The sequence below is a fragment of the Ambystoma mexicanum genome, chromosome 4q, assembly GCF_040938575.1.
Source record: "Ambystoma mexicanum isolate Mex_15411 chromosome 4q, UKY_AmexF1_1, whole genome shotgun sequence".
NCBI lineage: Eukaryota > Metazoa > Chordata > Amphibia > Caudata > Ambystomatidae > Ambystoma > Ambystoma mexicanum.
Window position 1 is genome coordinate 103311356 of NC_090928.1, and position 27221 is coordinate 103338576.

At 48.3% G+C, this 27221-nt stretch overlaps 1 protein-coding gene across 2 annotated transcripts in view; it reads left to right on the plus strand.

Moving 5' to 3' along the window:
- DZANK1 (double zinc ribbon and ankyrin repeat domains 1) overlaps nucleotides 1–11132 on the plus strand; it is a 1110268-nt gene extending 1099136 nt beyond the window's left edge. Inside the window, exon 21 of one of the 2 annotated variants that reach the window (XM_069607537.1) lies at nucleotides 10529–11132. In XM_069607537.1, the coding sequence (XP_069463638.1) occupies nucleotides 10529–10694 (166 nt within the window). In that variant the 3' untranslated portion in view covers nucleotides 10695–11132. The remainder of the gene's footprint in view (nucleotides 1–10528) is intronic. The other variant, XM_069607538.1, reaches the window with a different exon arrangement.
- The last annotated feature ends 16089 nt before the right edge of the window (nucleotides 11133–27221 follow it).

The following is a 27221-nucleotide window of genomic DNA, read 5'->3' on the forward strand; positions in this document are numbered from 1 at the left end:
GGAGTAGCGCATACAGCATTTGCACAGCAGCTGCAGGATTTATTTAATTTATTTATTTATTTGCATTTATAAAGCACGCAGAACTGCCCTGAGGCATCGTGGCACTGTTACAGCAAACTTGAGAGTGAACATAGCATAAGATATAGCAGTGGTAGAGCTTGCTAGGGTTACAGCACAAGCATAACTGTGCATATTTATTCTGTGACTTTAACGGAATAGGACGGTTTTTAGTTTTTTTCGAAAGGTTGTGTATGATTTTTAATAACTAAGTGAGGTAGGCAGTGCATTCCAATTTTTGGGTGCGAGGGGTGGGGAGCTGGACCCCCCCTGCTCTAGTTCTTTTGAACGTAGGAACAATACATCAGGTTGGCGCGGTGTGCTCTGGTAGGTCTGTTTGAGGTGCTGAGGGAAATTCTTTCTGAGAGATAGGGGGGGCATCTGAAGTAATGCATCTGTTTGTTATGGCCATGGCTTTGAAGAGTATGCGTTCCTTTACTGGTAGCCAATGGGCGATTTTTCTTGCTTCCGAGATGTGTTCCCTTTTGGGAATGGTCAGCGCAGCCCCGGAGCGTGTTGTTTTGCGTGATTTGAAGTTTTTTAAGTTGTTGGTGGAGGTGCCTAGAAGAAGGGCGTTACAGTAGCCCAGTTTGGTACCTATTGTGGCCCTGGCAATGGATAGGCAGTTTTTAGTGGAGAGGAAGAGCTTGACTGCGTTGATCACCTTGGTGGTGAGCACTGAGGCGGAGGCTATGGTGTTGACTTGGCGGGACATGGATAGTGAGGCATCTAGGTGAACACCTAGGGTTTTGACAGTCTTGGAGACTGTGATGATGGAGTTATCGATGTTAAAGGATTTGTATTGAGGGGGGGAGTTTGTTGAGAATTTCGCTAGTCCCTACTATGAGGATCTCAGTTTTATCCCTGTTTAGGCAGAGGCCATTAGCAGCCATCCATATTTGGATGGCTGTGTAGATTTTGGTTAAGGCTGTCACATCTTCCTCATAGATCCCCCGTTAGTGGGAGTAGTACCTGTGTGGATGGATCATTTCTGAGTAGATGTGTGGCGATCCAGGTTCCCGCAGGCGTGATGATACACATTCTTCTTGCCCCTGCACCAAACTTACACTAGAGTTGACCTCTTACTGGTTCCGAGGGAGCAACAGGCTATGGCGTTGTCACCATGCGTGGAAGTGGTGTCCTGCTCGGACCACGAGATGGTCACAACAGAGTGGCTGATAGAAGGGGGGTGGAGGTGGACGCCACGTTGGAGGTGTAATGATGGCCTCCTGCGAGACCCAGTGTCCAGGGACATTTTATGGAAAGAGATTGCACACTATTTTGAGACCAGCGACACAGGGGAAGTTCACCGGAAGACGGTGAAGGAAGCAGCCAAAGCAACTGTGCGAGGTCTGCTTATTGCAGAAGGGGCTAAAAAAAAGGGAGAGTGCGCTGAGGGAGGGGTGAGTGTGAGAGGAACTGAGGGGCATGAAGATAAAGCGAACAACTCTGTGGTGCACCGAGAGGGATTGCTGGGTGCAATGCAGGACAAACAGCAGGAATTACACTCACTCCTGATAGGGTAGGTGGTGAAGAAGATGCGCTACACCAAACTATGTTTTTATGTGGGAAGGGACAGGGCGGGAACACTACTGGCGAAAAGGGTCTGGGTATGTATATCAGAGAGGAGGGTTCATAACCTAAAAGATGACAGGGAGGTTGATTGGCCCCATGGGGAATATCCTAGAGCGCTTCGCGGACTACTAAGAGAATTTGTATTTACAACCAGTCACACTGGGGTAAAGGGTGATGAAAGAATATTTGGGGAAGCTTCCAATCCTGCAGCTTACTAGGGGGAAAAGGGCCTTGTTGGAGGCAGACATCACAGAGGAAGAAGTTAGGAGGGGCGATAAGCCAACTTAAACCGGGCAAGGCGCCGGGAGAAGAAGGCTAAACACTGACTTCTACAAGCAGTTTCAAGAGGTCCTGGTGGGAGCCTTGGCTAGGGTCTTTAATTCCTTCTGAGATGCAGAGTCTGTGCCCCCCACATTCCTGGTAGCATTAATTATAGTGATCTCCAAGCAGGGGAAAGATCTGACGAGTTGCCCCTCGTACAGGCTGATTTCTTTGCTAAATGTGGATGAAAAGATATTCACGAGAATCTTGGCGTCTTGGTTGGAGAAACATCTCCCCCGCCGCACTCGGACCAGACATGGTTTATCGAAAACAGGCAAGGATCTGATAATCTAAGGAAGACACTTCACATACTGAGCGACCTAGGGGCACAAAGGGAAGGGGTCTTGGTTCTCTCCCTGGATGCCGAAAAGGCATTTGGCAGGGTCAACTGGTCCTTTATGAAGGCGGTCCCGGAGGAGATAGGCATGGGCGAGTGATGGATGTGGATGGAGCTCAGCCATGTACTCTTCCCCAAGGGCGAGAGTGGTGGTGAAGGCGGGGTGTCCAGGGCAATAATGCTGAATAGGGGTACCAGACAGGTGTGCCCCCTGTTACCCCTGTTGGATGTGCTGGTTATGGAACCATGGGCAATCGGTTTAAGGGAAAGCAGGGATATAACAGAGGTGACGTTGGAAGGACAGGAGTACCAAATGAGCATGTTTGCGGACAATGCACTGCTCTACCTCACGAATCCGCAGGATTCCGTGACGGCCATGCTAAAGGGCTTGGGGGAGTATGGGAAAATGTTTGGGTTCAGGGTCAACCTTGATAAATCAGTGGCATTCTTAGTGCAGAATTGAAGTCGGGAGGGCAGTGAACAGGTAAATGAATGGGGTTTCACGACGAGACGGAAGGATTACCTCCCTCTATGGGGCAGAATAAGACAGACTTGCAGTGGTGGGGATGGATCAGCCTTTCATGGATGGCGAGTTTGAATTGCATTAAGATGACAGTCCTCCCCAAGCTGTTTTTCCTGTTTCAGATGCTCCCCATGGCTGTTCCGGCTCCCTTCCTGGCCGACGCTCAGAGGGCGCTTGCACGTTTCTTATGAGCGGGAGCAAAGCCCAGGGTAGCTTATAGAACACTGGTGCTACAGAAGGAGTAGGGGTATGGGGGTGTGGGGGGGATTCCCAGAAATTGTGGCATATTACAGGGCCACCCAGCTGCGAATCATGGTGGACCATCTGGACCTAGACTCAAAGAAGCAATGGGTTCACATGGACATTGTGGTCCTGGAACCGGTATTGCTGGGTGAATGGAAGTGGGTCCCCCAGAAAGAGATCCCTAGACGGGTTCTGGCACATCCGATTCTGGCAGTGTTTTGGGAAATTTGGTGCAAGAGTAGCAGAACCTGCTGGTTGTCAATGTGGTCCTCACCCCTCAGTTGTATCTGGGCGCCGTCCCTGAGAAATTTCATTGTAGACCCTTTAAGGTTCCAGCTGTGGTATGAAGCAGGACTCTCGAGGGCGGGGCAGTTGTGGGAAGAGGGGGAGTTCATCTCTTTGTCCCGTTTGGAAGAATGCCTAGGTATGAGGGTGTTGTCGGCCTTCCGCTATCTGCAGCTTAATGGGATTTTGTTGAAGCTGCAATGGGAAGAAAATGTACTTAGGGAGCTCACCCCCTTTGAGAAGGCAATATTGCAAGATACTAACATGAAGGATTGGATTTCACGACTATATGGGGAATATACGATGGGGCGAACCCCTTGGTATACTGCTGGCGCGTGTGAAGTGGGCTAAAGACCTGGGATTAGATTTAACTGACCAGCTGAGGGGCAAAAGATGTAGAAGGGTCAAGATGTCCATGCTCTCTTTGCAATACGGTATGCAGGCGTTCAAGCTGATACATAGGTGGCACTATCCACCAGCCACTTTGGCAAAAATATACTCACGGGCGGATTCATGCTGTTGGTGCTGCAAATGGCCAAATAGTGAAAATTACCATATGTGGTGGAGCTGCTTGCACATTCAGATATACTGGGGGATGTCTTGGGGTGGCTTAAAGACTTGGATGGGGTGCAGAGGCCTATGGAGCCAAACATGCTGTTGCTCAGGGTTAATGAGAAGGAGGCAGATGTGGCGGAGTAGGGTCACATGGTCCGCACCCTATTAGTGGCAGCGAGGAGTTGTGTGGCGCAGCACTGGAAAGAGAGGTGGGGTGCCCACGGAGAGGGAATGCGTACAGAAGGCAAGGTCCATATATGACATGGAGCACTTGACGCACCTCATGGACGAGACAAGAATGGATATAGAAGAGATCTAGCTACCTTTCTTTAACAAGTATGGATGTTAGCCTGCCTTGGGAAAGTACTAGGAGGATGTTGGACTCAGTTTGTTGTGACAGTGATCCAGGTAAAGCAGACTGTAATGCATGTAGAGGGGAGGATGCGGAGGAGGGATCGGGGTGAATTGCAGGAACCATTTGCTTGGTTTTTGGATGCAAATGTTGTTGATCTGTGAAAATGCCAATATAATTTGATTTTCCCCCAAAACAATCAGGACTGTGCCATTTACTGTTGTTCTTTTTGTACAGGGTTTCTGTTTGAAGCGTTATATGACCTCCGACAAATAAGAGTGAACAGGGGGTCACAACACAACTGGAGGGTTCATTCATAGAGAAACAGATTGAGGTTTGTACAGTTAGATTCTCAAAACTGGATATTTTCCTGTTTTAATTGGATAACTTTTCTCATTTTGGAGACTTCACCTTTTATGGTACTAAGGAGGAGTTTTTTTTTCTTCTTGTGCCTCAACTTAGACACACTCTTTTAGAAGAAATCTCAGCAAAAGCCTGAAAAAAACGATTTTATATGTTTTATTTTACAATACAGCCTGATTGTGTGGCCCTCAAAATGTCTGTGTTTCCATGCCATGCAGGCACAACTGGGCATAAGTGGACAAAAGGTTAGGGTGAATATGAACATATCCTGGGTGGACATCTGTCATGGTCATGAAGTCAGGGGCACAGGCATGCAGGGGTCGCATGCACAGGAGACCTGGCTGGACATTGTCCTGGCGCTTTTGGCGCCAGGCTCATGAACAAAAATAAACAAGAACATCCATTTAACACCAAAAGGCTTTTATTATGGACATAGCACTTCAGATGCATTAACCTTGAACATTCCATCCATTAAGCAGGATGCATTAACCTTGAACATTCCATCCATTAATCAGCTCCAAGTGTATTCTTGGGTGTGGCTGCTAATGGATTCCCTTTGCACGTGCTCACTCTCTAGGAGTGGCAGGGTGTGGCTGGTAAGCCGGCCCTAATTGGCTTGCCCACGATCTCAGCTATATAAGCTGCCCCGATCCTCAAGACAGACGCTCCGCGTTATTTTGCACTTGCAAGCAGCATAACGTTCACCGTCGTCTGAGGTCACACTTACCTTTGAAGATCCTGCTTCCTGGACATTCTGCTTCCTGCCAGCATACTTACCAACTGGGGGAAGCTGTTCTTACCTGTACATCTCTTCGGCGAACCAAGTATTCATCTTTACACTTTCCGGAACGGCGAAATCTTCATCTTGGCACCACAGCACGACACGCTCCATCGTCGACAGCTGCGCCTGCAAGGAAAAACAGAAGACAAGGTTAGACATTGAAAAAACAGTCAGTTTAAGGATGCGCATCGCCATACTTCACGCTTTTCCTTAAACCATCACTTACCTGATGTCGAACATTGTGGTAGCATCCATCTTCCATCCAGCCACGTCTCACCGCTGTATTGAGGACGCATTTCCATCTAAGGGAAGAAAACAGAAGAGAGACATTATTGCGGGCATAAATAGGAGCAACATATAAAGACATTAAACAGAACGAACAGCATCACAAGAGCTCAAGAAAGACTTACCAATCATAAGGAGAAGCATATCGCAGCTGTACTGGACTAATACTTATCAGGGATCAGTGAAGGAACTAGATCCCATTCGACGCGCCCCTGGCAAAAGTAGCAGGACGGAGAGCTTATCTTCCATGATTCACAAGTGAGCTTTATGGGCTGGCGTATGCTCACAGAAACCGTACTTTGAGGTGAAGGGTTCGAGAGGTACAACCATCACAGATTGGCGCACTCACACACTGTTATCTATAGGCAGGATCAGTATCATCACATATCACTGCTCACAGCTTTTCGACTGAGGGAGAGGCCTGAAGGGGGTGATTCAAGTTCAGGGAGGGCTGCAACCGTGGCCTCCGCAGAGACCAGGTGAGCATAACAACATCTAAACTTTGAGAGAAAGTCATAGTGGACTTACAGATTTAGCCTAACAGCAAGCAATAAGGAAGATCCATGTAACACCACTTGAACAAATCTGCACTGAATTATATTTTTAACAGATAATATCACGTCTGCAGATTTGTTCTTTGAAATGCCCAGCTGCCAGAGTGGAAACTCAGGAACTTAATAAATCACCCTGTTATGGTACCTGGTGGCGTAATTCACACCTGCGAAACCAGATGACGACTCAGGGCGCAAGTGGCAGTGCCTAGGTATAAACGCCACTGCCTATTTTGGAGCCCAACACTTTATCTGATATCACAGGCTTCAGGACTCGCAAACATTCTTCTAGTCTTTGACTCCAAATGTCATGCAAATTTTGAATTCTCAATTACACACTTTTCTATTTAACTGGATTTGGGTTAACTCATTTACAAAAAACAAAGAAAAGGGCCATGAGGTCCACTGCTTGTGAGACGTGCTTGTCAATGCTGCCAATCACAGACACCAATGTATGTGGTGTCTGGGTGTCTTTGACTCACCAATAGTTCTGATGATTGACTCGGCCTGATGGTCCGGTGCTCCTGGGAGCAAACAATGTACACATCCCAGGAAATGTAGACTAGCATGCTGCCAGAGGGGCGCAAGGGCTTGGTGGAAACTGCGCAAGCCTGTTCAGAGCATTCATGAAGGAGTGACTCTGTGACAGGAGTCCTTCAGCTGGGTCATAAGAAGCACCATAAGAGTGAACAACCCCAAGAGTGTGCCCAAGTCCTACAGACATACCATGCTGAGGAGACAAGATGGAGGTTGCAGTCTAGAAATGTCCCACGACTGATGTGTTTAGAACAGAAAGTGGAGACCATGGTATTAGACCGGCTTGGCAAATGGGATCCTACGCACTCCACGTGGTCACATGTCAATTTGACACCAGGACTACACTTGGATACGTTTCCTGAAGTGTCATGGAGGCTAACATTTTTCTGAATGGAGAATCTGTTCATAGCACTAAGTAATATCAATTCACACCTTTAGGTAAAGATGTACATTTTAGAAATGTGAGACTACACACAATCGGTGCCTTCAAAATATTTTTAGGTGCGGGGGAGGAACTGTGATCCTGGCACAGAATCACCACAATACATAGAAACAAAGAAGATCCAATATGGGCACACTCCCGTCCCCTGCACACTCTTCTAAACTGAAAAAACAGTACATTCTTGAAACTATGTACTACTAGTATTTTGAATGATTTCACAAAGAGAGTCTTAGAAAAGACAGTTTACAGACTTAATTACAGTCAATAGTTGGCACATAACAAACACAACAAAATAAAAAGTCTGCCGTTAGGTGACATGCTTCGTGGTGATGACCCCTTCTTCTTGAGCAAAGCGGACTGCAAAAGACAGAGCAGCCTCCACAGATGGAAGATATGTTGGAAATGTTCCCAAAAAGTAACTTTGATTTACCACGTCCAAAACTCAATACTCAATCTGTTTGAGAAGATGTTCTGGCAGATCTCAGTAAAATCAATGAACAGAGAACTACTCCTATTAACATGAAAAACTGTCCATGTTGAGTCATTGTCACGAGATGAGGAGTTGACTATCAAACCGGCAGATAAAGGGGGAGCCATCATTGTGAATGGATACTACCATGTACACGAGAAGATGCTTGGAACGACTGCAGGATGAGACAACCTATTTAAGGCTCGATAATAACCCAATTAATGAGATCAAGAATCTCATTATAAAAACGGTGGGGAAAGCCTTTGATAATGAATGGATCAGCAACAACACCAAAAACATTTTTGATCAATTGTTTCCCTTTCACTCCTGTGTTTTATGGTCTGCCAAAGATCCATAAAGATGGCACAAACCCCCCCTTAAGACCCATTATAGCAGGAACGGATAGTTTTTTCGATCCCCTGGCTATCTATGTGGATATACTGCTACAACCCCTAATACAAGGTATCCTGACTTATTTGAGGGACACGACAGATTTTCTCAACTGCTTGAAAGACAGCTCAAATCTGAGCCCTGATTCTATCTTGTTCAGCCAAGTCGTATGCAGCCTGTACACGTCAGTCCGCCATGATGAGTGATTAGAGGCAGTGCAATGGCTCCTGTTGAATTACCAAGGACTGACGGGCAACCCCCATTTCATCCTTGAATTTCTCAACTTAATTTGATTTAATAATTACTTTAGGTTCCAAGGAACGTATTACATTCCGGCATCCGGTACCTCTATGGGTTCGGCCATGGCTCCTGTGTACACGAATACGTTCATGTACAGGTTTGAAAAGAATTATGTACTTGAGCACCCCAAATGGTCAATGTACATTTTAATGTGTAAGAGATTAATTGACAACATTTTTGGCATCTGTTGTGGGACAAAGGAAGATCTAATGGTGTTTTTTGACTACATAAACACAGTACATACCCATATCAAGTTCACTTTGGAAATCTGATCACCTACATTACATTTCCTAGATATGGCTTTAGAAAATAAATAGGGAAACATCTCAACCTCAGTCTATCACAAACCAACTAATGCTAATAATTTACTTCACTATGCTAGCTTTCACCCGAGGGCTATGCTCAAAAGTCTACCTTATAGCCAAATACTCAGGTTAAAAAGAATATCAGACCCTGCGCGGTTTGGATATGGAGTGCTCTACACTGATTGACAAATTTAAGCAGAGAGGTTACCAGAGGGAAGTCCTAGATTGAAGCGCAGACAAGATCAAGCGGTATCTCAAAAGAACAATTATTGATGAGTAAGAACAATACTAAAGAAGTCCCACTACCCTTCATCTCCAAATTTTCGAGCTGCACTTTCAGAGTAGGCCGAAGTGTCTCAGGGTCCCGCAGACTGGAAGGGGCCAAGGTCGGTCCCAAATCGCAGTGCGTCTGGTGCTTCTGTGCTCGCGGGGTCCTCCGCTCACAGTGAAAGTGCACAGTACTCAAAGTGCAACTTCGCACTAGGAATCCAGCAATTATATGAGGATTGTCCACAGCATCCTACTGCTATGCAGCAGCAGATTCTACGGACAAGCACCACAATTGGTGTCCCTCCTGAGGAAGGCCAGCATATAGACAGGCTTCAATCAAGCCCTATTTTGGCCGAAACACACCTGTGTCGATCCCCGTGACACAACTGTACCATCTCCCTCTCGTGTATGTTTTGTAAAGACTTTTTGTGTACACCTTGTGTGAACCAATCCTGGGACCTTCTTAAGTCTCAGGTGCTCTTCCCTTGCATAGTAGGTTTCTACCTCATCTGTTTTTGGAATGTGCCTCCCTGTGGTTTTTTGACCTCAATACCTCTGAGGTCGAAACTTACCCGTGTTACCATTGTTCACAATCACTCTTGTCGGTTTGTTTTCTCGAAACTTTCGTGCTTATCGAAAGTACTGTAAAGTAAATTGTATAATCAACACAAAATGCTCTGTGTCATTGTAAAAAAAAAACATACACACACAGAACAACTTTATGGTTTGTAGGATCTTTTCATCCTGATTATTTTCTTCTTATACATGTACCCACCTGGGTAAATCAGGACTCCGCCAGGCGCCCTATATTTTTTTACTTGTATTCTATTTAATAGTGGTACTGCCCTACGTTTTGGTCCGGTAGTAAAGTACATGTTTAGGGATTGCAACTGTGTTGGACATTACGTACCACCCTTGATAATCTGGACTTGAAGGTGTGTTGTAACATTATTAATGATGCTATGCTGCACGGTACAGAGATCATAAAGTAGTTCATGGGCCTCCGTAGCAGACTGTGTAAGATGCAGGCTTTGACCTCAGCTGCTGATGTAAAATATTATAACTATACAGTCAGCCAGCGGCAGTGAACATCTCACCTAGTCCTTCAACATGCTTGTTCTTTGTGGGGATGACACAAGTTCATGCTTATTAAAGTAAAATGCAATGAACAACTGCAAATGCCAAAATTACTTATTTTCTGTCAAAGCTTGTTTCACTGGACTTTGCCAACATTTATGATACACAAGATGATTCAAGCAAAGTTATATTTTGTTGGTTTATGGCCTTAAAATGATCAATGTATAATCAGACATGCCACAGAACTGAGACGGGTCACATCTCAAGATCTCTACTGTCCATTTGCAACTTTCAGCCAGGAAGCCGCACGTTGGATCAGCATTGGATCTAAACTGTGGTAACCTCAGACAGTGCATAACATAAAATAGGTTGCTGCATACACTGTACCTGATCTGTGTTAAAAGTGGGGTTTCCGTTAACATCTCAAGCTACAGGAGTAGGGGATTAAGTGTTTGAATTTTAGCTTGCACTTAAGTAACTGATGTACCTTTTTTTAACTGTATTTTTCAGGTGTAATGCAAGCATTAAAAAGAAGAACGACAAAGGGCTGACCGCGTATGACTTGGCTCTCAAGACAGGGAGCGAACAAATTACTTCACTGTTTGCTGCTAAGCTTGGTCAGGGCATGTTGGACAGAATCACCAAGCCTAAAAATGTGAATCTCGATGTCTTTTGATTAGGATTGTCTCATCTGGTGGGTGGCCTGGGAGTGAAAGGTAGAAGTTTATTGAAAAGATTATTTTGTGCCTGTGATTTAGCAATCATTACAAATTCCAAGATCAGACCCTGATTAGTCTTTGCCCTAATATTTACTTCAAACCAAATTTACCTTCTAAATACTTAACATATAAAAACGACTGGTTTATACAATCTACTTTTGTAAAGCATTTTTTACATTTGTGTACAGTAATTTATTTCAAAACATTTGGTGATTGTTCTCACGTGTAACTTAATAGTCTGCGATAACATTCGAAAATAATTGAAGTGTAAAAAGTAGAAAACTAGAATGTACATCCTTAGCCTAACATACGTGCATGCTATAATTAGTGATAATTCCATGTTTTGGTGCTTTTTTTGTAGTCTTATTTTTCCAATAAAATATAAAAATTGGATCAAACAACTCCAGAAATCAGATTTCTATGACCACAATGGTGGGTACATGTTTTGTCTTTATATAAAGCAGGAGGGTATTTCGACCTGTAGTGCTATGCACAAGGTATATCACTGGTAGAGCAATCCCACTGAGTATGCTTTACAAAGAATCCGTGTACATTCCTCTACACATCTACACATAAACATGGATGTGAATGAGAGGGAGTTGGAAACAGAAAATGGGGACATCATAGAGCAGCACATTATGGAACATCCAGTCATGTAAAGTAATGCAATCCACTGCAGTGATGGTAATTACAGGAGGGAGAACGTGATGGTGAAGGGAGAGGTGGGGGTTCACAAGGGTATTTTTGCACAGGATAGCCACTCCAAGTGAAGGCAGTGTCAGGGGTGGGTAAGGTACATGGAATGTTATTAAAGGACGGCAGTAGAAAAGTTTAGTATTTTGTTGAGAGGTACAAGGAGCAGAGTGGGAGCCTCAGGAGGCTGGAGTAATAATCCAGCTAGCTCTCCAACTGTACACAGGAGCATTGCACAATGTTTTCATGATAACTGTTCTAACAATATATGCCATCTTTGCTACTATAAAACACTTTCATGATGGTGCCCACAATATATGCCCACACTGCCGTTGTAAAACAGATGTTCAGAATGGCAGTGTATACAATATGTGCTAGCACTGCCTTGTAAAATAATTTCCAATGGATACATTCCTCCCACAGATTTCTCATGTTTTGAAATATCCCTGACACAGTAAGCTCTGGAAACGTTTTTCTTCTGCCACCAGGTGGTGCCTTGTAGGTCCGAGGTATGTTCTGTTGCCTCATAGGCACGATCATGTGCAGAATTAAGTCACAGGCATATATAACCTGAGCCGCTGGCACCATTTTCCTTCGGTTCCTTTTCTAAACAGCAATGCTCAAGAACTTCAATCGGTCATGCAACAATTCTTCATACTTTTGAATATGTCATCTTCTTAGTCTTCAAAGTCTGTAGATATTGTCATTGATATCAATATTGGCAATGGATCCTTACTCCCTGTGTCTCTTCTGCCTTACTAAAGAACATGAAATGGAGGAGTGTAGATCCTGCCAGACTATGACACCGAAGGCGGCGAGGTGACCAGATTATGTATGGCCTTAGGGCAGAATAACCATGACAAATCTTCTAGTGAGACTACCAAAAAGGCTTCCACGGTAGATCCCGTCTCCCCCATCTTCAGATCATTATTCCCAATCTGAGGAAATGGATAAAAAGTTTACAGAAGAGGAGGATTCATCACTATTTGAGAAATGGGTCTTCTCAAGCAGCTTCTTCCTCTTTCCCAAAGAAAAGGCACAACATGCACAGTTTGAATTAATCTTTTAGATAGGAAAATGGTACAGCACCTTCATTTCCCACTTAATCTTTCACTCCTGAAGACACGGAGGATTCCACAAAGTCTAAGCTCAAGGAAGGTGTGAAGAAAATATTTCTGAATGCTCCCTACAGGCTAGAGTGCAAAGTCTCAAAAATCAATGGATTGGGTGCCATGCCACCATGCTCCACGGTTTCGTAAGCACTGACTCCTTTGAAGCTGGCGCTGGTGTCTTTGGAGCTTTTGCAGTTGGGTACGATAACACCAGATGCAATCTTGCAGAGGCAGCATTCCTTCATTAGGCAATAGTTTGTTGAATCTGTCTGAGCTTCAATGGAGTCTCTCAATTCTTGGGTTTGTGATCTTTTGAGGAGGTGGATGCTTTTGTCTTGGGGATTCAGCCTCTAATATGCCAAAGGCTCCTTGGCCTGAAGAGTTACTGCAGGATCAATCATTACATTAACTGAAGCAGGAAAAGTCTGATTTACAAGAATCCAGTGGTTCCAGTGGAGACCCTCTGTCCGCCTGGATCCTCTGTCAGCCCTTGGGTCGAATTTTGGGCCTTTCAGGGTGGTTGTCGCTTGGGCAATTGCTATTGTGAATTAGTCCTCCACGTCTGAGGAAATGCCTGTACACACCATTTCAGGCATCCTGGCTGACAAACTTACACCAGTATGGAACACAAACATATTGCACCTACTGTAGACAAAGACATTGCAAAGAGAAACCGATCAGGAGTGGGGGGGTCCCTGTATTTAGTGGGGGGTCCCTGCATTTGTATCCACTCACCGGTCAGCTGTCAACCATGTAATCCTGGCAGAGAGTGCCACCATGAAAGCTACAGCTTTCCGTACTCCCCGCCTTCCCCTCCCCCAACGCTACACCAACAATGAATCTAAAAAAGACTCATGGGATCTTTGCCACGAGAAGCGAAGTGCTTAGAACTGTAAATGCCACATGTACTTTGGCTCAGTACATGCCTTTTTTTGGGATGCAGCAGGGGACGCAGGCACCCATTGCCTCAAGAATTTCAGTAGCCTTTCAGGCAACTCGCACAAGACGGTAATGCGACCACATCAAATATTTTAGAAAGGGGCTTTGACACCACAGACTATTTAGGGAGGTCCATGGGTACAGCTACAGTCAGCTGTAGACATTCCATACATGTACGGCCGAATTTCACTCAAGATGACGAGAGTGAGTTCTTGGAAATGCTGTTTGACTGCTTAGATCTATTTGGAAGAAGGGTGACAGCCTTAAAATATGTAAGGACTCGTAACAGGGAGCCGTTACACTGTCCACTCTTTTTGGAAGAGGGCGACATAACTCATATTTCTTTCCATTCAAGATGAGGGGTACTCCACGATGTCAGCAACAAGAGGGGTGTTACTGCCAATCCCCTAGAGCAGGGGTCTGCAACATTTCTCTTCAGATGTTTTGGACTATTACTCCCATCAACCATATCCAGCTTATTCAATGGCAAGGGAGTTGGTCAAACATTGGATGAGACAAAGGTTGCAGAGCCCTGCCCTAGAGGAAGGGTTTCAACCAAATCAAAAATGTGTGTATTCCTTCTTGGCCACTGGTGCCAAAACCACTTTGTTATTGCCTCTTTAGATCACCATATTACTTGGGTGGGCTTTTGGGGTGTTTTTTTGGTGTGGGGGGGATGGGGTTGAGTTCAGGCCTTCAAAAAGGTATGGCAGGAAATTGTCAGACAGATAGGTCCTACAGGCAGTAGACCGAAGTTATTGCCCATATTTCTTGTTAAAAAACCTACTCTACCCATGCCTCCTCTGTAACTGCTCCTTTTGCAGGAAGTCTCTCTGCTGTTGCTGAAGGGAGCACTGGAGAATTGTTCAGATGGAGGATGTTGGGAAAGTCTGGTATTACTGTTACTTCCGGATTCCAAAGATGGATGGATGGCTCTGACCCATTCTAGAACTGAGACTCCTCAAAAGCTTATCTGAAAGGACATTTTCAATATGGTCACCTTGTTGCAGACCCTTCAGGCCTAGGAAAATCAGAACTGGCTTTTGTCACTCGATTTGCAGGATGCACATTTGTATGTCCCCATCCATGCCAAACATTGGAAGTAACTTTATTTTGGGGTGGAAACACTCAATACCAGCTTGCAATGCTTCCATTCAGCCTCACTTTCGCCCTTAAAGTATTTGTGAAGGCCATGACAGTGTTGGTGGCCCAAGGAAGGTGCACATATTTCCCCATCTGAACTGCCTCCTGTAGGTGAGATCGGTAGAGATATCAAGACTTGTGCATGATGTGCTTCAGCCTCCTCCACAAGTTATGTTTTTCCTATCAAACTAAAGAAGGCCTTTCCGACCCTCTCCAAACATTTACAGTGGCAGCCCGGGATACATAGTGAGGCATGGTATACCTACCATCCGAGATTGTAACAAGCAATCGGACCACGTTGCCCTCTGTGATGCTGGAAATGCATCAGAGGGACAGGGCCTCTGAATCCTTGTCCTTTACTGCTTTTTATCGTGTGGTCTGTCATGTTTTCTGCCCAGGAGTCCATGCGGGACTCCTGGCAGTGCAGCTCTCTATTTTGGTTTGGTGAACAGACCCATGGAATACCCTTATGGCACCCATGGGTAGGGGTACAACCCTGTGCCCCTAGTGTATGTTTTTGGGCACCTGTGGGTGGCCCACAGAGCAGGGTATGGGCTGGTGGCAGCTCCATGCTGAATTTGACAGGTGCTCTGGGTGTCCTCCATTTTGGGATACCCAGGCCCTGCCATTGGGATCAGTTGATTCCTGATAGGAAACAAGATGGCCCCTGTGGCCTCTTGCTTTCTATTGCCTGTTACCTTGTTTCCCAAAGTCCTGGGAAGCCCTGACTCTGTCCCTTCCCCCTGACTGGCTGTTGGGTGGAAGTTCCATATATGGTGTTGTTGTGAAGGCCCAGCTAGACTGACTGGAGCCTTCCCAGTGACTGTATGTTGTGGGTACCTCCTGTGGGTGGGACCTGGGTGAATGGAGTGTGTGACCAATATACACTCCTTGTTGTGGTTGTCTGGTTTCTGGCATGAGAGACAAAGACTGAGACAGCCCTGCCCGAAACTGGCCTGAATGCAGTGTGTAGTGTTGAATGGCTGGGTACTTGTCCCAATCCACATTCCTTGTTGTGAGTGTCTGAAAGGGAGGAGTGTGGCCTGAATGCACTGTGTGCCTGATTGGCTGACTGACTGCATGAATGCTTTTCTGTATGATTGGCTGCTGAGTGTGTGCCAGCAGTGTGGATGAGAGACAGAATAGTATATCTGGGGACCTCTCACCAATTGTTGTTCAGAAGCGTTCAGAAGCGTTCTGGAGTTGAGTCTCCACTCTAAGAGGAACTGGAACTGCTGATCCTCGACGTCCAGCTGGAAGAAGACTTGCTGTGGCATTTGCTTCGACCGATCCGAAGGCTGCCGAAATCGTCGAAGACTGACCCGAGAGAGGACCTGGTAAGGCGCCCTCTTCCCGTGCTCCGAGGGACCATCGAGCACCGCTCCATCTTCGCCTAAGCGCCCTGGAAGACAGACCCTCGAAAGGCTGCCGACCCGAGACGGGACCGCCGAGGAGATCGAAGTGAAGCACCCGGACATCGCCGCCGTCGAAGTCCATTGCCGTCGACCAGGGTTCGCAGGTTTGTGTAACCGCTGGAGGCCCGTCGAAGTTGTGTTGCCCAGCCGTGGGAACCACTTGACGCTGTGCCGCCGACGACCGGAGCCGTCCGCTCCTTGCCTAAGAACATTTGAATCGAAGGACTCCCTCGTCCACACCGTCGACCACTTTATCCTGCCGGAGAAAGTCGAGGACAACCAACGCGCCGAGGAGAAACCTGCCGGTGGGTTTCCCGCCACCCGAAGACCACAACGACTCGAACGACTCGACGCCCTTGCTGGGCCTCCGTCTCCACAATCTTTGCGGTCCAGAACTATTGTCACCGAGGTGCCCCGCACGCCTCTTCCTTGCAGGACGCCGACGCTCCGACGCCGACGAGCACCGCTCGGACGAAGCTGCCGCCTCATCGACGCCGTTCTACCTTGTTTGTCGACGGACGTTCGACGTCCCGTGTCTCCCGCTTGAAAGGGAAGGCATTCAAGAAGGGACGTCGATTCCCCGCCGCCGAACGCCGAGTTCCTCGACGCTTCTCGACGATCCGTGACTCCCGCTTGAAAGGGGGTCGCTCAAGAAGGATCTGTCGACGCCTCTTCGAAGAACTCGACTCCACCAGGTACATTGGGGGGGTAAAAACATTATAGGAGGGAATAAGACTTACAGAACAATATATGGACTGGGCTTGTGCTAGATCTTTATTTTACAGGTTGCCCAGGTGGGGGGATCTCCACACAGAACTGTGACTAGTGATAGGGGCCAGTATTCTGCCTATTGCTCAACCATCTTATTTTCTCTCCTCTCTCTATTGCTGGTTTCACTCTATTGATCTGTGTGACATTGTTACAGTATTGTTGATGCACTTTAATAAGGTCTAATACAAAGGGTGGTACCACTTTAGAATTGTATATATTTGCCATTGTTGATTTTCCTAAGTACAAAGTGAGTTATTATGATAAGTGTACAAAACCTTGAATATTGATTATATAAAGACTGTGTTCTAACCAATACAGGGTGTGGACATTCCTTTGTGGGGGCTTGGGGACTACACTGTACTTAAGAACCAGCCCGCATCACCTCCTGAGAAGCTAGGCCTTGATTGCTCGTCCAGTGCTACCGTAATAGAGAATCTTGGCTGGGGTCCTCTGTGCCTCTCTTCTACCATATAGAGAGCAGAAGTACAGACACCCCCCACCGGTCCTTTACACTGGTGGCAGCGGTGGGATGCTTATGGTTTTAAGAATCAGTGTATAACTGTGCCACTTACAAAAGATATCTGCACTTTATTAAATTAAGGTTTAGTTGTGTACAAGATAACTGCATTACAAACAATGGAGTCTATTGCAAATGGCAAATTGACTCGGATGAGCTGGGAGGCTCTCCAGAGTGCTTGTGAAGCCAGGGAGTTAGACTTTGTGGATAAGTCTAGGGCTGAGCTGATAGCTGCCCTGGTGGACTACCAGACTGATGGTGAAACTCTTGATGAGGGGGGGAATGCAACCAATGAGGACTCTGCCCCTGGGGTTTCTGCTGAATCTGTTTCTGGGAATGCCGCCATTCCTGCTGCCTCTGTTCCAAACCCCAGCAATTCCTTGGAGCTTGAGTTATTAAGGATGAAATTGGCCTTTGAATACCGCAAGTTGGAAATAGATGCTGAACTTAAGAAAGAGGAGTTGGCTCAACAAGTGGAGCTCAAGAATAGGGATCTTGAACTCAGAAATAAGGACCTTGAACTCAAGAGCCAGGACACTGAATGTCAGAGAATCCAGCTAGAGAAAGCTAGAGTGGAGACTTCAGCTAAAACCAGTGAGAGTGTCAGGTCCCCAGCCACCAAGTTTATGAAAGATTTGGTTGGTGTATTTGTGGAGGGTTCAGATATCCTCCAATGGATTGAAGCGTTTGAAATGGCTTGTGCGATTCATGATGTTGATAAGAGATTGGGCTAAGTGTTTGTTAAGCAGAGTGCCTCAAACTGGATATGACTGTATTCTGAAGCTGAGTGTGGAAGAAAGGGGTCAGTATGATTGTATGAAGTCTGCTTTGATTGCCAAGTTTGGCAAGACACCTACCCAATACCTTAGAAGGTTCAGGGATTTTAAGAAAAGAGAGAATGTGTCTTGGGTTGACTGGGTGAGTGCTGCGCACATGAACATGATGGGGTGGATCGATGGATACAAGGTTAAGACTTTTGTTGAATTGTCCCACCTCTTGTTTTTTTAGCATTTTTCTGAAGCCTGTTCACCAGAGCTGCGTCAGTATGTGGCTGACCAGAACATTTTGGACCCCTTTAAGCTGGCTAGGTTGGCTGACAAGTGGGTCTCCCACCGGGTGTCCCCTAAGGACTCCAGTGGGAAGGACAAGGACAAAGAAAAGGGGGCCTCTCAGAAAGCTGAGGAGTCCCACAGGCAGTCACAGTCGGGTAAACCTAAACCTTCCTCTCCCAAGACCCAAAAATCTAGTGGGGATAAGTCATCTGTGGGTGGGAATAAGAGTAGTGGTCCACCTGCTGCAAAGCAGGCTCCCGGTGGTTCCAGTACCGTACCCCGCACTCCTGGCCCTTGTTGGGACTGTGGGGCTCTGGATCACAAAAGGGGTGACTCCAAGTGTAAAGGTAAGGCACTTGGAGTACAGGCTGTCAGCCTGACCTACCCTTACCCCGTGTCTGAGGTGGAGGCCACTGTCCTCCCCTCCTCTACCGGGATCACATTTGGTGCTCCAGTAGAGATTTCCTTAGTGTCCCTTGGGGCCTGGGACCAGTATGCAGAAGTACTGGCGACTATCCCACAGAACACCCGTAGGTTTTTGAGAAGTGTCCTCTTGAATGGCCAGCCTTCTACTGGTTTGAGAGACACTGGGGCAAGCATGACAGTGGTGGACAGGACCCTGCTCAAGCCAGAGGACTATGTAGGTGCTCCTCTGAGAACCACCAGGTTAGCTGGTGGGCCTCCCAAATTATCGCCTGTAGCCTTAGTCACACTCATGATTGGAGACAAGACAGCAAAGCTTCCTGTCCTGGTTCAGGACCATGTCCCTGCTAACATTCTGTTAGGAAATGATCTAGTAGAGTTGGGGGTTGATCTCGGATGGTCTTCCCATGACTGCGGCTGCAGTCACTAGGTCACAGGTGACACCGGGTCTGGCTGTGTGTCAGGTACCCGAGCCAAAGGCGAGGCCTAAGGCAAGAAGAAGGAAGACCAAGAAGGCCACCTCTGTGGAGGGAATACCTTCTCTTCCTGCTGTTCCGACAGCACCGATTGGAATCCATGCTCCGGACGGGCTGGGTCCAGTGGAAAACCCAAACTCAACTCCTGTGGGAGAAGAGACAGAAGACTCTCCTCTGGGAGTGGTTCTCAACCCGGAGGATCATCCCAACCTTCAATGCTTGTTAGCTGAAGGGGGAGCCTCCCGGGCAGACTTCTGTAAGGGACAGAGAGAGTGCCACTCTCTCGAGGGACTGAGGAAACAGGCCCTGTCCCAGGCACAAGGGAAGTGCCTAGGACATTCCGGATTTATTGGGAGGGTGAGCTCCTTGTTAGTGAGCCCACTAAGCCTGAACTTGGTGCCCTCAAGAGGTTGGTTGTACCCCAGGTTTACAGGCCCTTCCTACTGCAGTTGGCGCATGAGGTGCCCTTGGCTGGTCATCTTGGGACCAAGAAGACTAAGCAGAGGCTCTCTGCCCATTTCTACTGGCCACGGATGGGAGTAGAGGTGGAGTCCCACTGCAGGACCTGCCCAACTTGTCAGTTGTCTGGCAAGACTGGAGGCAGTGTCATTGCCCCACTGCAGCCATTGCCAGTGGTTGGCACACCATTTGAGAGGGTGGGCATCGACATTGTCAGTCCCCTTGTCCCTCCCACTTCAGGTGGACATCGGTTCATCCTGGTCTTGGTAGATCATGCCACCAGGTACCCTGAGGCAATACCCCTTCGGACTGTTACTGCCAAGGTGGTTGCCAGGGCTCTCCTGGGCATTTTCACCCGTGTTGGATTCCACAAGGAGGTTGTCTCTGACAGAGGATCCAACTTCATGTCTAGTTACATGAAAACCATGTGGAAAGAGTGCGGGGTAACCTACAAGTTCTCCACCTCTTACCACCCCCAGACCAATGGTCTGGTTGAGAGATTTAATAAAACTCTCAAGGGCATGCTAGGGGCTTTGGAAGAACCCCTAAGGAGGAAATGGGATCTCCTCCTGCCATGCCTGCTGTTTGCTTACAGAGAGGTACCTCAAGAGGGTGTTGGTTTCAGCCCCTTTGAGTTACTCTTTGCACATCCCGTGAGGGGGCCCCTCGCCTTGATCAGAGAAGGCTTGGAAGCCACCCCTCCAGGTCCCGCCAAGCAAGTGGGGGACTATGTGTTAGGCCTCAGACGGAGGATGACACAGATGATGGGTCAGGCAACAGCAAATCTCAAGGCCAGCCAGGAATTGAATAAGTACTGGCATGACCTTAAAGCCTCACAAGTGGATTGGACTCCGGGACAGGAAATCCTTGTGATGGAGCCTACCAAGCCTAGAGCTTTGGCAGACAAGTGGACTGGACCCTTCAGGATCATCTCCAAGATGGGCGAAGTCAATTATCTGGTTGACATGGGAGCCTCTGGGGTAGCCCCTCAGATATTCCATGTCAACAGGCTCAAGCCTTTCCACCGGCGAGCAGAAGTCTCATATCTCTTGCTAGCTTCAGGGCAAGAAGAGGATGAGAGTGAGCCCCTTCCTGATTTGCTGCATAGCAACCCTCAGGATGGCTCAGTGGAGGGAGTACATCTCTCTCCGGATTTGACAACAGAGCAACAGAGGGCCTGCAGGGCTTTGCTCCAACAGTATGCCGCTCTGTTTTCACTGACGCCAGGTCTTACACCGTGGTGTAGGCATGAAATTGACACTGGTGACAGTGTGCCTGTCAAAAGCAGGTGCTACCGTATGTCAGATACCGTCAAGAACCACATCCAAGCTGAGGTCGCCAAGATGTTGGATCTGGGTGTTATTGAACCCTCAACCAGTCCCTGGTCCAGTCCAGTGGTCCTTGTCCCCAAGGCAAGTTCCCAGGCAGGTACCAAGGATTGGAGGTTCTGTGTGGACTACCGAGGAGTCAATGCCGTCACCAAAACTGACGCGCACCCATTGCCCAGGGCTGATGAGCTTGTGGACACCATAGGTGCTGCCAAATTTGTGAGCACCTTTGACCTTACCTCAGGCTATTGGCAAATAGCTCTGACGGACCATGCCAAGGAAAAGACGGCCTTCTCAACACCTGAGGGACTCTACCAGTTTAGGGTCATGCGTTTTGGGTTGAAGAATGCCCCTGCCACCTTCCAGAGATTGGTCAACCATGCGCTCAGTGGGCTGGAAGCCTTTTGTGTGGCTTACTTAGACGACATTGCCGTCTACAGTTCCACCTGGGAAGAGCATTTGACATATCTGGATAAGGTGTTGCAGGCCTTGAAAAGGGCTAACCTCACTATCAAGGCCACCAAGTGCCAGATAGCTCAGGGGAAAGTTACCTATCTTGGTCATGAGGTAGGAGGGGGTCAAATCCAACCTCTCCCCAGTAAGGTACAGGATGTACAGAACTGGGAGACTCCCACTACTCAAACCCAGGTGAGAGCCTTTTTGGGCCTCACTGGGTACTATCGCAATTTCATGGCAGACTATGGAACCATAGCTGCACCCCTGACAGCTCTAACTTTACCCAAACAGCCTAGGAAGGTTAATTGGACCGAAGACTGTCAGAGGGCCTTTGATGGCTTGAAAGAAAGTCTGTGTAGGGCACCTGTGTTGTGTGCGCCTGACTACAGCGGTCCCTTTATCGTCCAGACGGATGCCTGCGACACCGGAATTGGAGCGGTCTTGTCCCAGTTAGATGACAAAGGGAGAGAACATCCTATCATATTCATCAGTAGGCAACTCAAGGGTAGAGAACTTAGGTGGGCTACTGTTGAAAAGGAGTGCTTTAGCATAGTTTGTAGCCTTAGGCGTTTTAGGCCCTACCTTATGGGGTCTACCTTCAAGGTCCAAACAGATCATAAGCCCCTGAAGTGGCTTATGCAGATGAAGGGTGGGAATCCGAAATTGCTCAGGTGGTCCATTAGCCTGCAAGGGCTAGACTTCACCATAGAGCACAGACCAGGGAAGAGTCACGATAATGCAGATGGCCTTTCCAGAAGGTATGTTGACCGTCTGGATGAGGGTGTCTATCCCGTGGGAGATTAGACACCCTCCACCTCAGTCTGGGGGGGGCGACTGTGATGCTGGAAATGCATCAGAGGGACAGGGCCTCTAAATCCTTGTCCTTTACTGCCTTTTATCGTGTGTTCTGTCATGTTTTCTGCCCAGGTGTCCATGTGGGACTCCTGGAAGTGCAGCTCTCTCTTTTGGTTTGGTGAACAGACCCATGGGATACCCTTATGGCACCCATGGGTAGGGGTACAACCCTGTGCCCCTAGTGTATGTTTTTGGGCACCTGTGGGTGGCCCACAGAGCAGGGTATGGGCTGGTGGCAGCTCCATGCTGAATTTGACAGGTGCTCTGGGTGTCCTCCATTTTGGGATACCCAGGCCCTGCCATTGGGGATCAGTTGATTCCTGATAGGAAACAAGATGGCCTCTGTGGCCTCTTGCTTTCTATTGCCTGTTACCTTGTTTCCCAAAGTCCTGGGAAGCCCTGACTCTGTCCCTTCCCCCTGACTCGCTGTTGGGTGGAAGTTCCATATATGGTGTTGTTGTGAAGGCCCAGCTAGACTGACTGGAGCCTTCCCAGTGACTGTATGTTGTGGGTACGTCGTGTGGGTGGGACCTGGGTGAATGGAGTGTGTGACCAATATACACTCCTTGTTGTGGTTGTCTGGTTTCTGGCATGAGAGACAAAGACTGAGACAGCCCTGCCCGAAACTGGCCTGAATGCAGTGTGTAGTGTTGAATGGCTGGGTACTTGTCCCAATCCACATTTGTTGTTGTGAGTGTCTGAAAGGGAGGAGTGTGGCCTGAATGCACTGTGTGCCTGATTGGCTGACTGACTGCATGAATGCCCTTCTGTATGATTGGCTGCTGAGTGTGTGCCAGCAGTGTGGATGAGAGACAGAATAGTATATCTGGGGACCTCTCACCACTGGTAGTTGTTCAGAAGCGTTCAGAAGCGTTCAGAAGCGTTCTGGAGTTGAGTCTCCACTCTAAGAGTAACTGTAACTGCTGATCCTCGACGTCCAGCTGGAAGAAGAAGACTTGCTGTGGCATTTGCTTTGACTGATCCGAATGCTCCTGAAATCGTCGAAGACTGACCCGAGAGAGGACCTGGTAAGGTGCCCTCTTCCCGTGCTCCGAGGGACCATCGAGCACCGCTCCATCTTCGCCGAAGCGCCCTGGAAGACAGACCCTCGAAAGGATGCCGACCCGAGGCGGGACCGCCGAGGAGATCGAAGTGAAGCACCCGGACATCGCCGCCGTCGAAGTCCATTGCCGTCGACCAGGGTTCGCAGGTTTGTGTAACCGCTGGAGGCCCGTCGAAGTTGTGTTGCCCAGCCGTGGGAACCACTTGACACCGTGCCACCGACGACCGGAGCCGTCCGCTCCTTGCCTAAGAACATTTGAATCGAATGACTCCCTCGTCCGCACCGTCGACCTTATATCCTGCCGGAGAAAGTCGAGGACGACCAACGCACCGTGGAGAAACCTGCCAGTGGGTTTCCCGCCACCCGAAGACCACAAAGACTCGAACGACTCGACGCCCTTGCTGGGCCTCCGTCTCCACAATCTTTGCGGTCCAGAACTATTGTCACCGAGGTGCCCCGTACGCCTCTGCCTTGCAGGACGTCGACGCTCCGACGCCGACAAGCACCGCTCGGACGAAGCTGCCGCCTCATCGACGCCGTTCTAGCTTGTTTGTCGACGGACGTTCGACGCCCCGTGTCTCCCGCTTGAAAGGGAAGGCATTCAAGAAGGGACGTTGATTCCCCGCCGCCGAACGCCGAGTTCCTCGACGCTTCTCGACGCCTCTTGACGATCCGTGACTCCCGCTTGAAAGGGGGTCGCTCAAGAAGGATCTGTCGACGCCTCTTCGAAGAACTCGACTCCACCAGGTACATTGGGGGGGTAAAAACATTATAGGAGGGAATAAGACTTACAGAACAATATATGGACTGGGCTTGTGCTAGATCTTTATTTTACAGGTTGCCCAGGTGGGGGGATCTCCACACAGAACTGTGTCTAGTGATAGGGGCCAGTATTCTGCCTATTGCTCAACCATCTTATTTTCTCTCCTCTCTCTATTGCTGGTTTCACTCTATTGATCTGTGTGACATTGTTACAGTATTGTTGATGAACTTTAATAAGGTCTAATACAAAGGGTGGTACCACTTTAGAATTGTATATATTTGCCATTGTTGTGAGTTATGATAAGTGTACATAACCTTGAATATTGATTATATAAAGACTGTGTTCTAACCAATACAGGGTGTGGACATTCCTTTGTGGGGGCTTGGGGACTACACTGTACTTAAGAACCAGCCCGCATCACCTCCTGAGAAGCTAGGCCTTGATTGCTCGTCCATTGCTACCGTAATAGAGAATCTTGGCTGGGGTCCTCTGTGCCTCTCTTCTACCATATAGAGAGAAGAAGTACAGACACCCCCCACCGGTCCTTTACACCCTCTTCCCACCAAATGGGGGACTCATGCTCAGGATTTCCTGAAGAAGATTGGGACATCAATCTTGATCACTCCGGACTGAGCACGAGTACCTGGTACCCAGTCAAGCTAGACATGCTCCGATGGCCACCCTGGAACATCCCTTGTAGGGACCCAAATGTCATAAATTGCATTATATGCCTATAAGGAACAAGTTACTTACTTGTAACTGTTGTGCTCCAGCATGGGTCTGGCATGGATTCACATGCTCATGAATATTCCCCGTCGTCAGGCTGGGAATCCTCGGTAAAGAAAAATCAGTATCAGTTTTGTTTCTGATCTGTCTTTCGTAGTAGTAACCAATCACTGATCTCTGCGTCATACTGACCACAGCCAATGACTGCCCTCTCCCTAAGCCCTGCCTCTGGCAGCCATCTTCAGATTTGGTAGCACGTGAAGTGGCAGTATGACCAAGTGAAGAGCCACAGAGGGGTAGGCGGGAGGGTTCGCATGTGAATCCATGCCAGACCCATGCTGGAGAACAACAGTTACAGGTAAGTAACTTGTTCCTTCTCCAGCATGGGGTCTGGCATGGATTCACATGCTCATGAATATAAGAATACATAGCAGTACACACATGCACAACCACGGGGGTTGGCAAAAGGCTCAACATTAAGCAATACAAAAAACTCAACATTAAGCATCTCTTACCTCCTCACCAGGCTCACCTTAAGCGAACAGGTTGTGCAGCACTGCTTGGCCGACCCTGGACTCCTCCCTGGAATCCCGATCGACGCAGTAGAATCTCGTAAAGGTGTGCGTCGACCTCCACGTAGCACCCCTGCAGATGTCCAGCAGGGGCACACCAGATAAGAACGCCATAGTAGCAGCGATCGCTTTGGTCGAATGGGCTCTCGGACTGCCTGGCAGCGGTCGGTTAGCCAACCGGTGGCAGTGCATGATGCAGCCGGAGAGCCATCTGGAAATAGAAGACTTCGAGAGAGCCTTCCCTTGATTCACAGGTCCAAAGTTCACGAATAGCTGTGATGTCCTCCGAAAACTCTTCGTGCGGTCCACGTAGACTTTCAGCGCTCTAGCCACATCCAGCGAGTGCAAAGTCCTCTCGGCCGGCGACGAAGGAGACGGGAAGAAAACAGGTAACACCAGGGGCTCGTTAAGATGGAAGTCTGACGGCACCTTGGACATAAAGGAGGGGTGCGTCCTAAGCACCACCCTCGAGGCTTGGAAAGTCAAGTACGGTGCTTTGCAGGATAGGGCCCGGATCTCTCCTACTCGTCGTGCAGAGGTAATGGCCACCAGGAATGCAGTCTTCCACGACACAAACTTCATCGGTGCGGAGTGCATCGGCTCGAATGGGGGCCCCATGAGCCTGGTCAGCACCACGTTAAGTTCCCACGCCGGGGCCTTCACCGGCGGGAACGACCGGAACAGTCCTTTCATAAACTCTTTTACCAGTCGATGGGACCACAGGGACGTCCGTCCTGTGGTTCTGGTATATCTGGAGATCGCCGCCAGATGAATCTTAATGGAGGCATGGGCTAGCCCAGCCTTTGCCAGCGATAGCAGGTACGGCAGCACTTGAGGGGCCGTAATCCATAGGGGGTTGATCTTCTGTGCTCGGCACCAGATAGAGAACCTCTTCCACTTATGACCATAGCATTTGAGAGTCGAGGACGCCCTGGCCTTTGCAAGAACCGCTCTGCAATCGGCCGGTATATCGTAGCCTCCAAACTCTAGCACTGCAGGAGCCAAGCCTGCAGGTTCAGCGACCCCGGGTCGTGGTGGAAGATGGTGCCTCCTCCTCTGGAGAGAAGGTCTGTAACGCTCACCTGGCTCCCACGAGGCGCTGGTCTGGTCTGGTCTGGGTTGCTGTGGCCTCTTCAAGCGTGATGCGCAGAATTCGGACCACCGATTGATCAGGACCCCCAAATCTTGCTTGTCTGGCCCGTAGGAATATCCTTCTGCAGATGAGAAAGGGGATTAACTGTCTGCTGAATAGTGTGCTTTCCCCCCTTTCCCCCTTCGTTCTTCTCTGACTTCCTCCAAAACGCCCGGTTTAAGCTCACCTTATGGTTTGGAAGGATGAACTCTCCATCCTGCTTCTGGTGCAGGGGCGCGCGTTCGTCCAGTTACTTCACTGGTTTTCAGAATGGCGCTGGCACATCCACTTGACTTTTCTGAGCGATACGCCGTAAGTATAAAGATGCAAAAGTTCAAGTGTGAGCCTCCTTTTATGTTGTTTTTTCTGTCCTTTATTTCAGGTGCAGAACAAAGGCGATGCGTTGAGGGGTTAAATTGCCGGTGGTAAAATCAGGTGAGTTAGTGATGAGGGCGACCCCTCTAAAAGTCTTTATAATTCCCCAGTAATGTCTTTTTGTCCTTTCCCCATAGGGGAAAGGGGTGCGATGCCTGCCAAAGATGCGGCGCCGACCCGAGATGTGGAATGGTTCACCAAGAAAAGCCGGTAA